General features: G+C 44.1%; 1 protein-coding gene across 3 annotated transcripts in view; it reads right to left on the bottom strand.

The window, feature by feature from the left end:
• Window positions 1-16,907, bottom strand: part of ANO2 (anoctamin 2) — a 384,342-nt gene that overhangs the window by 46,434 nt on the left and 321,001 nt on the right. For all 3 annotated transcript variants that reach the window (XM_037744853.1, XM_037744854.1, XM_037744855.1), the window contains 3 exons: window positions 10,136-10,247; window positions 7,818-7,875; window positions 7,570-7,670 (listed from right to left, as the gene is read on the bottom strand). In XM_037744853.1, coding sequence (XP_037600781.1) covers window positions 7,570-7,670; window positions 7,818-7,875; window positions 10,136-10,247 — 271 coding nt within the window. The remainder of the gene's footprint in view (window positions 1-7,569; window positions 7,671-7,817; window positions 7,876-10,135; window positions 10,248-16,907) is intronic.

The raw sequence follows: 16,907 nt of genomic DNA, 5'->3' as shown, positions 1-16,907 counted from the left end.
GCGGTAGAGGGAAAGATCCTTCAAAGGACAAGGAAGAAGAGTCATGGGAACAGAAGGCCAACTAACTGCAAGACTGGCAAAGGCAAGGCCAGACACAGGGGCTACAGGAGGGGCTTTGTGGTCAAAGTCCCATCAAATGTGGGTATGTCAAAACGAATGCAGGGGAAAATATCCACAAATAGTCCTGTGAATTTATCATTCCCAGATTTCCTCCTGGATATCTCAGTGACCATTTAAAAAATTAATAAAGAAAGTCCCTCCAGAGCAGAATTTAACAGGAATCCCACAAGTTGTATAACACACAGATGGGCTATTGGAAAACTTCAGATTATGATTCCGACCATATGATGCACTCACTCATTAAAATAACTCCTTTGATGTTATTTTTTTTTTTTTAATTTGCTACTTTTCCGTCCCTTTTCAATGACAAATCTGAGAAACTCTTTCTGGAAGGCTCAGAGCTTTCTCTCTGCCTGTGCCCCACAGGGTCACCCCAGGACCATGGTGAACGTCGTCACACCTTGAGCGTCCCTGCAGCAGGAATCTGGGCCCCAGACAGGTTCCTACAAACCTGGCTCCAGAGATCTTTAACCTCATTAAATAAAGGAGGCAGAACCTAGCCCTACACGACCAAAAACGAGGAACACATCGGCCTCTAAGCCTATGTATTCCTATTCCTTTTCCTGATACCTGACAAGGTTCAAATTTGTTCCTTAAACTTCTGATTTATGGCCAGATTCCAGTGTATTTGAGGAGAACACAGACCTCCCTCCTGTGACAGCTTTAAAGAGAGACTGTTTTATGTCTGGAAATATAACATTTATCACATTTACAAAAAGAAAGCAGAAAGTTTATGAAATCTTACTAGCTGTGTCCAGGGGTATATTTAACAGCTATTTTTGGATATGATCTGGAGCTTTTAGTCAGAATAGGGATGGCAAGACATTTTGACCGTGGAAGTATTGATCTGTCTATTTGCTCTGTCTGTCTCAAAGCATGCCCAGGAAAGAACCTAGCACATGAAAAAGGTAGCATTTATCCTTTCACCAAAAACCCATCTCTTGGAATGAGAAGAGGTCGATTTCCAATTTTGCTTCCATGTGTACTGGAACTAAATTTGAGACAGAATTACAGCAAGGAGTTTGGCTGTGGTGTGGTGTGTGTTTCAGGGGCACTATGCAATTTGTATCCAAAGTCTATTTTGCATGAACATATATGGGAAAGGCATGGTGCAGGGAGGGGGGAGGGAAATCCCCATCTATGAATTCAGATAAAAAATAGCACAAGGTCAGGTTCAGCCACGCTGCTCACCATGTCTGAAGTAATCTCAGAAGAAGATGCCTATGAACATCATCCTGGGGGACCCACAATGTTTAAAACCATCCAATCCTCTGGGAAGCATCTGTCACAACTCCATCAGGTCCCAGGAGCCTGGAGATGCATGAGTGGGAACTGTCCAAAGCCAGATCACTCAACCAAGTTTCATCTATTATCACGGAATTAGTCACAGAGCTGCCTTTCAACTCAGGGACCCCGTTTTACTGTCTTTATCTGAAGCATTTTGTTTTCCATCTCCAGGGTCTCTGAGCCAGGCCTAGCAACGGTGGGGGCGACTGCTGCCTGATGGGAGATTCCTGGACAGAGAGTGGGGCTTCCACAGTGGTCTTGTCTGGGCACCTGCCAGAAGTAGAGGTGGCCATGTGACCCTTTGGACGATCCTGCACTTGGCCTTGCATCTCATTAGAGCCCCTTGGGAAGGAGTTATTTAGTTATTTCCTTTGCTGCTCTTGTTAAGTCTCTCTCATTACCGTCAAGAAAAAACACCTTTGGACTGCTACTGGTATGCCTTTGACAACTCCCTAGACTTGAATATTTTTCAGAAAGAGAAGACAGATCTTAGTCTAAAATGCTTGGCAAGGAAATGTCACTGATTGTTTAATAATAATGGTTTGTTTTTGTTGCATTTCTTTTCACATTATTTCCTATTTATGAAAATTGATGGTGTTACTTTTCCAATTTCAGAAATGTTAAGATTTTAATTAAAAAGTGAGTTGGTTTAGAGGATACTAATATGCAAATAGCAAATGGGGGGAAATTTAAAAGTTGGTTCAAAAATGACCGAAGAGTGAGAAGCAATGTTCTAACTCAAGAAGCCTGATGGATTGTAAGGTTCTCAAGGCCTTCAAAATTATGTTGTTATTTTTTCAATATACATACATGCACACACACTTGCACGTTTGTGCACAAGCACATACAGAATCTAATGAGAATGTTGCACCCTCAGGGAGAGAGAGAAATTATAGCTGACCACCTAGCCTATTAATAAGGGTCTAGTAGACATTCTTCAACATTTAAAAGTTTTCTTGGAAGAATCTTAGAAAATTGCTTTCAAAAGTAAAGGATCAACTAAAGATGATAACTCTTATAATTGTATATTCTTAATACATTTTTATTCCCAAATATTCTTAACCAGCACAATCACCCATCTAACTCCCCAGACTTGCCTCTGTTTAAAAAAAAAAAAAAAAGAGTCAAATCTGGCCTTTAAAATGAATATGTATCTCCCTTGGGGAAAGAATTCCATGTAGGCTCTGAAGGTACATAAGAGCTACGCTGCCCACTAAAAGTCACTGAGCCAGGAACAGAAGAGAAAACAACTGTCCCTGAGTTGCTCTTTCTGGTTTCTCTTCCTGGAGTTGCAACACTTCCAAAGCATCACCTTTAAACATAAAAGCCTATGCCACAGAGTAAAATGCTGCCTGCCTGGAAACCCCAAGAATGGTTCTTCCTTTCTCAGACATCCACATTTTATGTTTGTAGATATCTACACATTCATCCAAGCTGGTTTTCAGTTTTGTTTTGTTTTAATGTAAAAACCTTTTTTCTTTTAAGTTGGATGGAAATCTTTAGAATAGAATGACTTTGCCAAGGTCACAGAGTGAGTATATTGTAAAGCCTGGGTTAAAACCCAGATCTGGTAGGCCAGGGATCCCCAGTCCCTGGGACACAGACCAGTACCAGTCCTTGGCCATACAGCAGCCAGGACACACAGCAGCAGGTGAGCAGCAGGTGAGTGAGTGAAGCTTCATCTGTACTTACAGCCACTTCCCATCACTCGCATTACCACCTGAGCTCCACCTCTTGTCAGATCAGCGGTGGCATTAGATTCTCATAGGAGTGGGAACCCTATTGTGAATGGCACAAGTGAGGGTTCTAGACTGCAGGCTCCTTATGAGAATCTAATGCCTGATGATCTGCCACTGTCTCCCATCATCCCCAGATGAGACAGTCTAGTTGCAGAAAAACAAGCTCAGGTCTCCCACTGAGGCTACATTATGGTGAGCTGTATAATTATTTCATTATATATTACAATGTGATAATAACAGAAATGAAGTGTACAATAAATGAAATGCACTTGAATCATCCAGAAATCACACCCAACCCCTCGGGTCCATGGAAAAACTGTCTTCCACAAACATATCCCTGGTGCCAAAAAGGTTAGGGACCACTTTGTTAAACCGACAAATCTTTGCCCTACAGATGTGTTAAAAACTACTGGGTCCAATTTGTATAATTTACATAACTCCTTCCTCACTGGCAGGCTCAACCATCATTTCTCCTCTGACTACAGAAGACTTTTTTTCTTGTTTATGTTTCATCTGTGTCTTCCATGCCAGGTACCTGAACTCTGAATGGAAGGAGTCTGATCTATTGAGAGTGGAGGATTCAGCAATAATAATCACAGTGATCTCATATGACCAAACTCAAAATATCACCTTCATAATTATACAAATTATAAAGAACTTGGAAATAAAAGACCCCAGTATTTGGTAGAAGAATTTTTGTTCTACATCCTTGAATTTAACTATATAATTAGCATGCTCTAGCAGAGCAGAAATGGAAAGAAAACATCTTTTGAAAGAGGAGTGGCTTATATTTGCAATCAGCAGTGACCAGCTTCACTCATTAGAGAGAAATTCATAGGGTATTAGAGCTTGAGGACACCTTACGTATGATTTTAATGCCATCATATTCATTAAGAGATGAGGACAATTAGACTTGGAGAAGCAGCTTGCCCGTGGCTTTATGAGTTTCTATGCAATTGCCATTGTTTAAAGCGGGCACAATTTAAAACATCCAATGTATTAGGCACACATCAATCATAAACAAGAAAATTTAGCCTTCAAGGCATTCAGCCATGTGTTATTTTCATCTGCTATGGAGTGGATGGAGTTGGGGGATGGGACATGCCAACATGTTTTCCAAACACATGCCTGAGTTCTTGCCTCCCTTGTATTCTATAAAAGTCATCTGGGTCCAGAGAGAATGGGCTAAGTGGTAGACCAGATGACCAGGGATGAAAAAAGGGGCATTCCATGCCCACAGCTGTAAATAATTCTACCCAGAGCAATGTACTGAGAAGGCAGGTGTTTTTCCCAGATATTTGAATGGGGACGAAGACTTTTCCTTGTAGCAGTTGTGGAGGGTCTGGCCTCATGGTTTCAAAGGGGCCAGATGTGGCTTTGGACGTATTCTCTGTGTATTGTCTGGGTGTTTTTCCATAGCAAATGATGTCTCTCTAAGATGGTAAGCTCCTAGAGCACAAGTGTCATCTGTGTGTAACAAGAACAAGCATCATCTAGCTTTGCTCAACTTTATCACTGAGTGACTTTCTGTCAGAAGGCAGGGAACAGGGCAGAGCTTCAGAGGCTGAATTTCTTGAGGTTGCTGAGTTCCTGACTGGTGACTAGAGGCTGGTTTAGGCAGGGAGGTGGAGCGAGGCACCCAGACATCAATGATTCTGCCAATGCTCCCCAAAGAAAAGCACGTGCCAAGTGCCCTCTGAAGCTGTCCCAGTACATGGTCAGAAAAACAGCCTGCATGCTTAAATGACACAGTGTTATAAGGGAATGTTGTGGACTCTCATTCCTTAAAGTAGGGCTCTTATTAAAAATAATATTCTTTCCAGGTAAATTGAATTTTCTCCATTATAACTGTAGCTCTAAAAATATCTGAGGAAGACCAAAAGGTAGCTTTCTTTGGGGACCTTTCAAATAGTCACAGCCCCCAAGGGAGCAGGTGGCTCTAGTATAATTTTACATGGAAAAGGTGATATACATCCTCTAGTGATTCCATTCGGCCCAAGGAACCTAGGACTCCACAATCTTTAAATAGATTTAGAGGGATTCTGGGCTTTTGCTCTTACCAGGTCCCTGACATGCTCCAAGACCCTGGTGAGAGAACTGCCAGCTTATTGGGCCTTACTTTCTCCACCTGTAGCACCAACTGGGTCATAGGTGTTTGTGATAAGACAAAAATCAGTCTGTTGTTTGTTTTAAAAATCTATATATATCTATATATATGGAGAGAGAGAGAAAGAGAGAGAGATGTTTTATATACATATATCTGTGTATATATATATGTGTGTATATATATGTTTTATACATATAAAAATTTGTGGTCAGGTGTGGTACCTCACGCCTGTAATCTCAGCACTTTGGGACGCTGAGGCAGGTGGATGATCACAAGGTCAGGAGAGCAAGACCATCTCAATCTAAAATATTAGCCAAGTGTGGTGGTTCATGCCTGTAGTCCCAGCTACACAGAAGACTGAGGCAGGAGAATCACTTGAACCTGGGAGGCAGAGGTTGCAGTGAGCCAAGATCGTGCCACTGCACTCCAGCCTGGGCAACAAGAAAAAAACTCATTCTCAAAAAAAATAAATTGTATGTATTTATGTATAAATAAATATATGTATATATTTATATACATAAATGTATATACATACATTTTATCTATATACATTATATATTTATATATATAAATATCTACAAATGCATATATTTATGCGTAAATCTCTGACCAGGGTTTTGGGACATGTCAAGGACATGTAAGAGCAAATATATGTATTTGTATATATGTGTGTGTGTGTCTATATATATATAATGGTAAGTAAATAATATGGAAAAGGCCCAGCCTATCAGAGTTGCCCACACACACACACACACACACACACACACATGCATGCACGCACGCACACACACACATCTAAGGGAAATTATTTTTTGAAGAAAATGATAATAGCCCATCTTATAACATGTGATGATGGCAGTCTTCTTTCAAAACACAGACACACCCCAGAAGACGCCTCTCTGTTTTTGAACGCTTCCTTGGCTACTCCCAAACTCCTGACCTTTACTTGCTCTGAATTCTGAATTCACACACAGAATATGCAGTTATATGTAGTCTATTTTGTCTCCCAAACTAAAACAGTAAGCTCTGAGAATGCAAGGGCCATTTCATCTACATTTTTCTTCTGCTGTCTTAGCCATACAAGCCATGAGGTAGAGGCAGTGGTATCCCCTGCAAGTCACCCTGCAGTGAAGGCAGTGTTATTTCTAGTTATGTAGCTCAGGGCCTACTCTCTGGCCTTTAAAGAACACAGTATTCTCTGTCAGTCACTTTATTCTGAAACAAACGCCTTGCTGCTTAAAGTAGCCACACCAACTTCCAACAGCTGTAGCTAAGAACCCTGGGCAAACATAAAGAAGTATCTTTGGAAAGAAAGGGATTTTAAAAGGTTCATGATTGGAGGGATAAATAAAGGGATTTTTAAAATCCCTTTATCCCATTATTCTCAAAACAATTAATGTATATCTAAGAAGACGAAAAGTGTGTCACAGAATCTTATGAGTACTGTCTGACAATTACATCCATCCCAGAATGGTCGTCTTTAAAGTGATTGACAAGAACCCCAGGCCTGGAACAAGCTGTCCATCCTATCGTCCTAAGCAGAACAGGCCCAGCCTCTCAGTTACCCCTAAGCATCTCTGTCATTCCCTAGCTCTCTGATGCTGGGCTGCCTAAAAGCATCCCCTGAAACAGATTCTTCTTCAAAACTGCAAGGCAATAGGAAGGAAAGGCAGAGGTGCTTACAATTTTCTTTGACCTATAAGCATATTCTAACTTGCTCCATCCGTCTTTCTTTTAGGTCCAGTACAAAGTGAGTTTGTGTTTATTTTTGTGACTATCTCAATGCAAAACCTAATTGAAAGAAGTTCAATGACATTTTCATAAAATCCTGGGGAGCGTAGGGGGAATCCACATGATAACTCATTCTGTATTTCATCAACGATTCCACCCTCCCCCCCTAAGATTATGTATTCCACATTTTCTTCTTAGAGATTGTCCTAAATGATTCCATTACATTTCAATCATTCACATTCATCTGTCCACCATTCTGAAAATCTCTTTTACTCCCTTACTGGGAGGACAAATAACATTAAAATATTTTGCAGTCTGGGGACCAAGAGATCTGACTTCTGGCTCTGCTATTTACTAGTTGTGTGTACTTAAGCAAAGGGCAAATCTTTCCAAGCCTCCAACCATCCCAAATCAGATTGGCAAGCAAGGTTTGCCCCATGGGGAAAGCTATTGGCAAATTGGTAGAGAAGTAAATCACCAAGCTATCTAAGAAGAGGAAAGGCCATAGATATCCTGCTGGAAGCCTTGCACTTCTAGGCTAACCCCTGGCAGCAAGGAAAGAGGTTAGAGGAGTTCATTACATACGGGACTCCAATCTCAAAGATGTTGTTCTGGATCAACTGCTTCCCCAACATGATGATGCTGAGCTGAATGCAGAGCTCCATGAGACAGCCCCCTGGAGCACACTGCAGGGAAAAGATAAGGAAAGGACCCATTAGAACAAGGGGAGCTCTGAGAAGTAGGGGCACGAATGAATAAAGCCACACTGTGCTGGATATAAGAATGGAGCTGGGTTGGGGTGCCAGGCATGAAACACCAGTGGCTATACTTGCCTCTTCCATGCGGTAACCATCGAATACATAGACGTAACTTCCAGGCCTGCCCACAAACCTGAAATCAAACAGTGTGGGAAGAGTTAGGGGAAGAGAAAGCATGCAAGGGCGCTTGAGGACAAGTCTTCTGGGGACAATATCACCACCAACGTCCTCTTTGAATGCACTGGTCAGGGGGAGTGCTAGATCACTCAGAGATAGGATTGAACACCATTATCAACAAATAATCCCCTATAACACTTTGGGTTCACTTCTCAACCCAGTCAAATGTCAGAGGATAGAGGTAAGCTGGGCAGAGGATAAAGATGGGCCTGGAGTGTGTGTGTGCACGTGTGTGTGTGTGTGTGTGTGTGTGTGTGTGTGTGTGTGTGACTTCTGAGCCTAAACACCATGCAGTTTGGATTATCTCTAAGTGTGCTGTCATCACACCTTCTTCCCTACCTAGTGTCAAGAACATAGCTCTGGTTTCAACTCCTTAGTAAGAGTTTTTGATTCCCAGCAAAGGGAGGGTGAGATGGACTGAAGTTGCAAATAGAGGTTCCTGGGGTCAGAAAAGAAAAAATCTTGATGTCTTGCTGAAAATATTCAAAGGAATAAAAGAAGTTTGTCTCATTCCCCTTCTAAGTAGAGTCTAGTTTATTGGGGGATTATAAGATTGTGCAGCTAAGGGAAGCAAAATGGTAAAAGCCCACCATGGAACCAGACAGACAATCAAAACAGTCCTACTTACTTGCAATGACATCCCCTTATTCGCCTGTTGAAATCCTACTCACCCATTTAAGCCTTTCCTTTGCTGAAGTCTTCTTGCTGTCTCCATTCATAACTGTTCTCCCAACAATTTCTTTATACCTCCTATTATATCACCTACTGGATATAATCACTTGCTGGAGATTACAGTGTGCTGTTGCTAAGACTATCTCTTCCAGTATACCACAGTTCATCTAAGGGTCAGGATCCTTTTTTCTTGCCTAGAATGTCATATGCATGTAATTTGCTCTTGCCATTAAATCTACATTGAAAGCACCAGTGAAGTGTGTACTTCTTAATATGGACAGTCGCTCTGCTTCTATAATTTCAGGACAGCCCAGGGCAGAGGTCCTGAGAAGGGGGCTATGGTTTGGATGAGAGGCACCTCTGTAAGAAATTACCAAGTGTGGGTGATGACAGTTTGCACTATTAGTGCCTGCTTAATGAGCTTTTAGTTCCAAGGAAGCTTTCCTGATGTTGTTGGTTGACACCTACTGGGATATTTCCTTGTAGGCAGCCAACTGGCTTGACCATAAAAAATATTTATCAAAGTGATTTTACATCCAGACCTATTGTATAATAAAGAATTTCACTGGCCTTTGTCCCTGGTTTCTGCATGAACATCTAAATCCTTAAAATTTCCCTTGATGGGAGTCTCTCTGTCATTCCTGGTAGGTTCCTAGAAGTATACCTAATGAGATTACTCAGGATGGGGGCAGGCCATGCCAGAAAGATCAACCATGTTGGTTGAGGCTTTGAGTCATGTGATGCTAGCCCAATCTCAGGGCAAGGGAAGGGTACTGGAAATTCAGTTCACTCAGATGGCAAGTGATTCTATCAATCATGCCTGAGGAATGACACTCCAATGTGCCCAGAGGGTGACACATCTTGAGGACACAGAAGCTTCATGATTAAGAACCTCCTAAACCTGGCTCTATTTGCCTCTCCCATTTGCATCCCTCTACTACTATGAAACTTCAGTTGTAAGTATAGCACATTTCTGTGTTCTGTAAGTCATTCTAGTGAATTATTGAATCTGATGGAGTAATGAGAACTCTGTAACTCTACAGCGAGTGGGTCACAACCGCCAGTGGTCTGAGAGCCCCGGAGCTTGTCGCTGGTGTTTAAAGTGACGGAAGTCTTGTGAGGGGCTGTGCCCTTCCTTAACCTATGAAATCTGTATTAACTCCAGGTAGTCGGCATCAGAATTGCACTACAAGACGCAGGAGCCACTGGCTCGATGTGAAATTCCCTCCTGCCTCATCCTCAAAGTTCGGAGACACAAATTCTATCAAAACTTGAAAAGGCCACATAGAAGATGGGGGAGTAGGCCCCTTCAGGGCCCAGAGCCAGATTCCTGTAAAGTGCCAGGGTCATCAGAACCTGAAGACGCTAATTCAAAATGATTGTGTGCTAACATTCTTGCTTCATGGAAAGTCCGATGGAAGTGGGGTGGAGAAGGGGCTTAAGATGAGTGGAAAATGGGGAGAGGCTGACCCTACTGTCCTGACAGTAGAGAACCCAGCCTCAGTGACAAGTTGCCTTTCTACTCATGACACCATTATACTCACCTCCCCTTGAAAAAGGCCACATAGAAGATGGGGGAGTAGGCATTGACAAACTTGAGCAAGAAAGCTTTGAGGATCAGGCGCTCTTCGAAAGTCTGTTCTGTTTTTGGAACCTCTGCAAGAGAAGAGTGAAGCTGATGAGATTGGGGTAAGATTTCTCACCTCTCCAGAGTTTTGACCTAGACACGAGCTACTGTCTCTTAGCTGACTCCTTCATAGCAAAAACCACGGGACTCACCTCTCTGGCACCTTAGAACTGAGGTCATCTGCGAGGCCCCAGGTGGTCTGCCAGGTAATACAAGGTTACAGAAGGGTAAGGAATATAGGATCACCACCTTTCTCTGTCCACCTCCCTCCTCTTGCCCACTCAAGCGGTGGTTTCACACCACGCTCCTCAAAAAGGGGCATGAGCACACAGAGCTTGCAGTCACCACCTTTACTTCATCAAGGGGAATTCAGTTTTCACCTGTGTCATTCCCACTTCTATGAGATTTTACTTGAGCCAAGGCCCCTGGTCAAAAATCTTACTAGCCACTGAACTAGAGTTACAAGGGCACCATGACATGATTCCTCTTTCTCTCCTTCATTTTTAGCAGGAAAAATGCTAAATGAATTTTAGCATGAATTTGGATGAATGCAGAAAAGCATTCATCTGTGTGTCCTCTAGGTAATCTAAGACATTTCCTGGTCATTTATTCAAATGATGAAGGCCGTTAGACAAGATGAGTGGAACAAACAGCATGAGTCTAAGGTGTCAGACTCACAGGTCATAGGCCCAGGGTGTTCTATCAGGTCCAAGCAGAGGAGTCAGCTGGCGTTCCCGGAAGGACTCAGAAACAGAGAAGAAATGTCATAGGTGCCTCCAGAAGTCTAGAGACCCGGGAAACTCCAGTGGACAACTGTGCAGGCCACTTAGGAGGGACTCCACAGACCATGACAAATGGCATGACAAGGATAAGAGGTGACAGGGTGTTCTTAGTCCATCTGGGCTGCTGTAACACACACCATAAACTGAGTGTTTGTGAAAACCTGGCATTTACTTCTCAAATTCTGGAGGTTTGGAAGTCCAACATCAAGGTAGATTTGGTGTCTGCTGAGGGCCTGTCTTCTGGTTCATGGACATCTCCTTCTCATTGTGTCCTCTCACGGTCAAGGGGAAAGGCATCTCTCCCAGGCCACTCTCATAAGGACTCTTTCCCATGTACGTGTGCTCTACCCTAGGGCCTCATCACCTCCCAAAGACCACACCTCCTAATATCATCACTCTGGGGGTTAGAATTTCAGCATAGACGTTTTGGGGAACACAAATATCAGGCTTATAGCACAGGGCCACAGTCTTCAGAGGCAGAAGAAAAGCACTAATGCAACATCGCATGGACCAAGAAGCACCGCTTGAAAGTGTGCTCAGCACAGAGGCTTGACGACAGGGCCATGCCAGCTGAGGAGTTCTGTGTCCAGATGAGACTGGTGTATGGGCCCCCGCAACTTGCCTGCTGCACAAATTCACATTTAGCTTTTGTAGGAATCACTGAAGAAACGGATACAAAACCTTGTCTCTTCCGTGGAATACCCTTCCATGATCCATCTGCTTATGCACAAATCCTTTATAATCCAGGTGAATTACTACCACACTCTCCAGATCAAACTGTACAACACTCTCCAGACCACAAAGTACCATACTCTCCAACTCACACCATACCAAACTCTCCAGTTCACACAGTGCCACCCTCTCCATTCACACCATAACATGCTCTCCAGTCACAATGTCCCACCCTCTCCAGATTACACAGTACCACACCCTCCAGACCACACAATACCACACTTTCCAACTCACACCATACCAAACTCTCCAGTTCACACAGTGCCACACTCTCCAGATCACACCATAACATGCTCTCCAGTCACAGTGTCCCACCCTCTCCAGACCACACAGTACCACACCCTCCAGACCACACAGTACCACACTCTCCAACTCACACCATACCAAACTCTTCAGTTCACACAGTGCCACACTCTCCAGATCACACCATAAGACACTCTCTAGTCACAGTGTCCCACCCTCTCCAGATTACACAGTACCACACTCTTCAGATCACACTGTACCTCACCCTCAAGATCACACCATTCTACACTCTCTGGATCACAGTGTGCCACACTCTCCAGGTCACAAAGTGCCACACTTTCTTTCCGGAAGCATTACTAGAGTCTTCAGTGGGTAGTAATTATTTTTTGTTTCCTTCTGTTATGCTTTATATGTCCTTGTGTTAACTACCCACACCCATGCCCTTTGAAAATTAATAATAGTCATTATCATTGACTTTTCCAGTACATGAGTTTGGATTCTCCCTAAGGCAAGGATTTGGGAGTAAGCAGTTTATTTGAGAGGGGCTCCTGGGAAGCTTTGTGAGGGAGTGAGATGGTGAGAACAAGGAGAGTGGAAACCTAAGAAAATGTGCTCATAAACAGGTTAACGCTGCATCAACTGGGGTTCAGTCCCACTGGATACCTTCTAAGAAACTGTGTGAAGCACACCTCCAAATGTGCATGCTGAGGGGAGATCTAACAGGAGGCCCTCCCTGGCTGAAGGTCACCTTTGGGGCTAAATCCCTGGCTCTTCCAGCCTGTCCTATGCACAGGTGAACCTGCTCCCACAATCAGAGAACTCCCACTGACAGGGTGCGGCAGGAAACCATTGGTGCAAAGAGGAACCATCTGAAGGTCACCTCCAGGGCAGGCCAATGGCAAGTGGGTGCTGCACAAAAGCATCTACTCCCATCCTCTGTGTATGACAGAAGACATCACACATAGGCGTGCACTCTCATTATCTCACTTACTCCTCACCTCCCTGTGTGAGGTAGGTATTACATTTCACTTCTATAGATGAAGCGAACTGAGATCCAGACAGGTTACAGCCTTGCTCAAGATCACATAGCAGGTAAGTGACCGATGTAAGATGTGAACACAGATCTGCCTGCTTCAAAAAATAGTTTTTAACAGCACCACCCTTTGCAATCGGAATGTTTGACACATTACTGTTTTCATCACACCCTCTTTCACCTCCCCACCTTCCACTCCCAGTCTAACGCGATGCACCTAAGAAATATTTGTCCCTTGCAAGACACATTCATCAAGCACAAGCTGTGTATCAGATGCCAGGCCAAGAGGAACAAAGGCTTCCCCCATCCTTCAAGGAGCTTCACTGAGCAAGGTCTCTGTGGAGAGGCTTTTGCTCACCGCCAAGTCTCTCCCAGACTGACCTGTCAGCAGCAGAGCATCATCTCCCATCTCATGGCAGAAAGAGTCTTAGAAGGAGGCTGCATTGCCGTGTTCCAGTTTCCCACACAGGACAGTGAGCCTTTCATTCACTGCCAGTCCTGCAAAGCTGTCTTCAGTATTAGGAGATGATGTCGCCGGCAGCGATTTCTGCTATTACTGGTTAATTACCAACAACCTTCTCACACTGCACAACTGCACGTGTAAAGATGGCCCTTTAGAGGAAGACCAAAGCACCTAGGCCTCCCCTGAGTCTTGGAGAGTCTCTATTGTGTCCAAGGCTTGAAGACCACCAACTTAGGGGTCTCTGGGTAGGGACTAAGCTGCCAGAGAAAACTCAATGGGATTGAGAACTATAGTGAAAAGGATTACTTTGCTGAGCATCTTAAACTGCACAATGCATTGTTTAGGAAATACTGTAGTTGGTAAAAATGTTGTAAAAGATTTAATAAAAATATATGTAGACACATACAGATTTTAATATTAAAAATTCATCTACGGCAAGAGTTATTGCAGGAAGAAGAACCCTGAAGTACAAGATCAGACCCCCAAGAATGACACTTGTATGAGGTCTCCCTGGCCTCCTAGGTGAAATAGGGAGGCAGAGATAGGCCAGGGGCTCATCACACACATTCCCTCCCCCTAGATACACAGCTATGTGGAGCAATATGAAGAAGCTGTGGCCAGCGAGACATGAGTGGAGGTGACGTATGCCGCTTCCAAGCCTGGCCCTCAGTGTTTCCTGTGAAGTCCTCAGCTCTCTCTATCTCTCTTCCCTCATCTCCCAGGGAAAATGTCGATAGTACCACTGGAAAGAGAAAGCCCAGATTCCTGAATCGCCATGTGGAAGGCTGTCCTTTAAATGTCTGCTTAACTACAATAGGAGCAAAAACTAAATTTTGGAGGCTTACAACATTTCTCCTGAATGTTCTCCAATATCTAGACATGCTGAAACTGACTATTGCAGGTGGCGAGGGAAACAGGGACAGGCAGGTCCTGAGATAACACTTGTAACTTTCCTAAATGGAGAGAAAGACTTGCCCCAACTCAAGCCCTTGGGAAGTATGGACAGCGTTTCTGAGCAGGCCCAGAGGTCACTGAGCATGACTAGAGCGGAAGTCCAAGACCTGTATGCCTGTCGAGCCAGAGATCAGTTGTCGGTGAGGAGAAGTGTGTTAGAGAGAAACAGTGTTTGAGTGTGACACTCGAATACCCTCTAGTATAAATCACTGGGAATTGATTCCAATATCGTCCAAATAGCACATCCTCCAAGGTCTTTCTAAGAAAGACCTGCAGTAATTCAAAGAGGAAATTTCTAAGCTTTAGAAGCAGCAGTTAAAACAGTATTAGTGGAGAATGGCAGCAGAGCTGGGGCACCAACAGCATCTGTCACAGCACAAGCCTGATCAGAGAGCTATTAAAGAGACAGGCAGAGGTGAGACCCCAGGACTCAAGGCCCTGGGAACGGAAAGCGAAGCAATCCTTTGGTGCTATTTTGCAAAGAGCATTGCCCACAAGGGAATCTGGAGACAGCAGCATAATTCTAAAGAAGTTGAATTGGAATTCTATAGGGGTTGAACTGGAATTTTCTACAGGAGTTGTATTGGAATTCTACAGCAGGAATTCAATTGGAATTCTACAGGAGCTGAACTAGAATTTTACAGGAGTTGAACTAGAATTCTACAGGAGTTGAACTAGAATTCTATAGGACTTGAAGAACTAGAATTCTATGGGAGTTGAACTAGAATTGTACAGGAGTTGAGCTAGAATTGTACAGGAGTTGAACTAGAATTGTACAGGAGTTGAAGAACTAGAATTCTATGGGAGTTGAACTAGAATCCTACAGGAGCTGAACTAGAATTGTACAGGAGCTGAACTAGAATTCCACAGAAGTTGAACTAGAGTTCCACAGGAGTTGAACTAGAATTGTACAGGAGTTAAACTAGAATTCCACAGGAGTTGAACTAGAATTCCACAGGAGTTGAACTAGAATTGTACAGGAGCTGAACTAGAATTCCACAGGAGCTGGAAAAGCCTTCCGTGATATTCCTCTGCTGGTGGAAAGCTTTGTGGTTTTCTCCTTCCTGGCCCACCTGGGTGGGCATGGCCCCCTGAGATAAAAGACCTGGGCGATCCTGCACTGCTTCACCAAATCATCATCTGGATAATGATTCATGCTCACCATTGACAGCTGGCACTGCGGCTTCCGTCATTTCTTCTTTAGTTATGCATGCTAACAAACGCCCCATGAGATCTTTCGCTTCTTAGGCCTTTCCCCTCCCCGCCACCAAGAAGCCAGGTCCTCCCTGCCTGATTTATGCATATCAGGTCCTCACCTGCCTGAAGGTTCCACATTCCCATCTTCGGCCTGATTCTCATTCCCCTTAACTACAGAAGACAATTCCAAGGCCGGGTGGAAGTGTCTGCCATTGAAAGGTCACTTTCGGTTTCGAGATCTCATAACTCTGCACCCTCATATGGCTCTGAACCCTCTTGCTCACCGCATTCCCACTCTTGCCCACCCCCATGTACATGAGCAAGGTCCCAAAGAGACAGCTTCCGGGCAGACCCCACCTATTGCCAGCTGTGCTCTACTATAAACATGCATTCAATGAATAAATGCGTGAATGGATGACAGGAAAAATTTGTTTGCACGAATAAAAAAAATTTTTGGCCCATATTAAAAATTCCCTGTCACATTTCAAGAAGGACAAATTTTAAGGAGGGACTTTTTTTTCTGAGCAGATGACAGGTGTAACCATATAGGACAGCAGCAGCCGGAAGACTGAAACTCTCTGACCTAACATAAGAGACGGGGATGCTGTCATTGAAACCAGGACCTGGAAGGGTGGGGGCCAGTGCGATGGGAGGGGCTGGGCAGGGGGGAAATGGACTGACAGGTGTGGGGAGGGCTCAGTGGGAGTTTTCATTGAGTGCTGCTGTGAGGTTTGCAGTGTGAACTCTTCCTGTGCCTCTCCACAGACTCTTCCACAATGATTCCTTGAAAGTGTTCTGAATTTGCTCTTGGGCAACTGTTGAAGAACTGGGTTCTACTTCAAGGTGAGCACAGGGGAAGGAGCAGGGACTGCCTTTCGGGTCTTGCTGGATCTGAGTAACAAATGCGAGAGATAAGGGAAAGAGGGAGACACCACGGGAGAGAGGAAGGGAGGGAGGGAAGGAAGTGTTCCCAGAGGCCAGATGGGGCGGGGTGACGTCTGAAGGTCAGGAAGGACTGTCTGCATCTCAGCCCACTAGGCAGGACTCCTCACAAGACAGACTTCTGGAGGGGTCTCAATCAGAGCCCCATGAAAAAAAGGGTCCAGTCTTGTGCTTTGAACAACTCCAAATAAAGTGCCTTTGGATTCCATGGCTATGGGGATATGAAGGAGGGGAACCTAATGAAGAGAGGGTGAGGAGGTAGACAGGCAACTTTCTCTATTATTCATGTGCGCCTAACATCGTACCTCCCCCAGGAAGCACCCCGGGTTGATTAGAGGCCATC

The sequence above is a fragment of the Cebus imitator genome, unplaced genomic scaffold (assembly GCF_001604975.1).
Source record: "Cebus imitator isolate Cc_AM_T3 unplaced genomic scaffold, Cebus_imitator-1.0 Scaffold187, whole genome shotgun sequence".
NCBI classification, from domain to species: domain Eukaryota; kingdom Metazoa; phylum Chordata; class Mammalia; order Primates; family Cebidae; genus Cebus; species Cebus imitator.
Note: the sequence above shows the minus strand (reverse complement) of the source record. Positions and strands in the feature narration are given on the sequence as shown.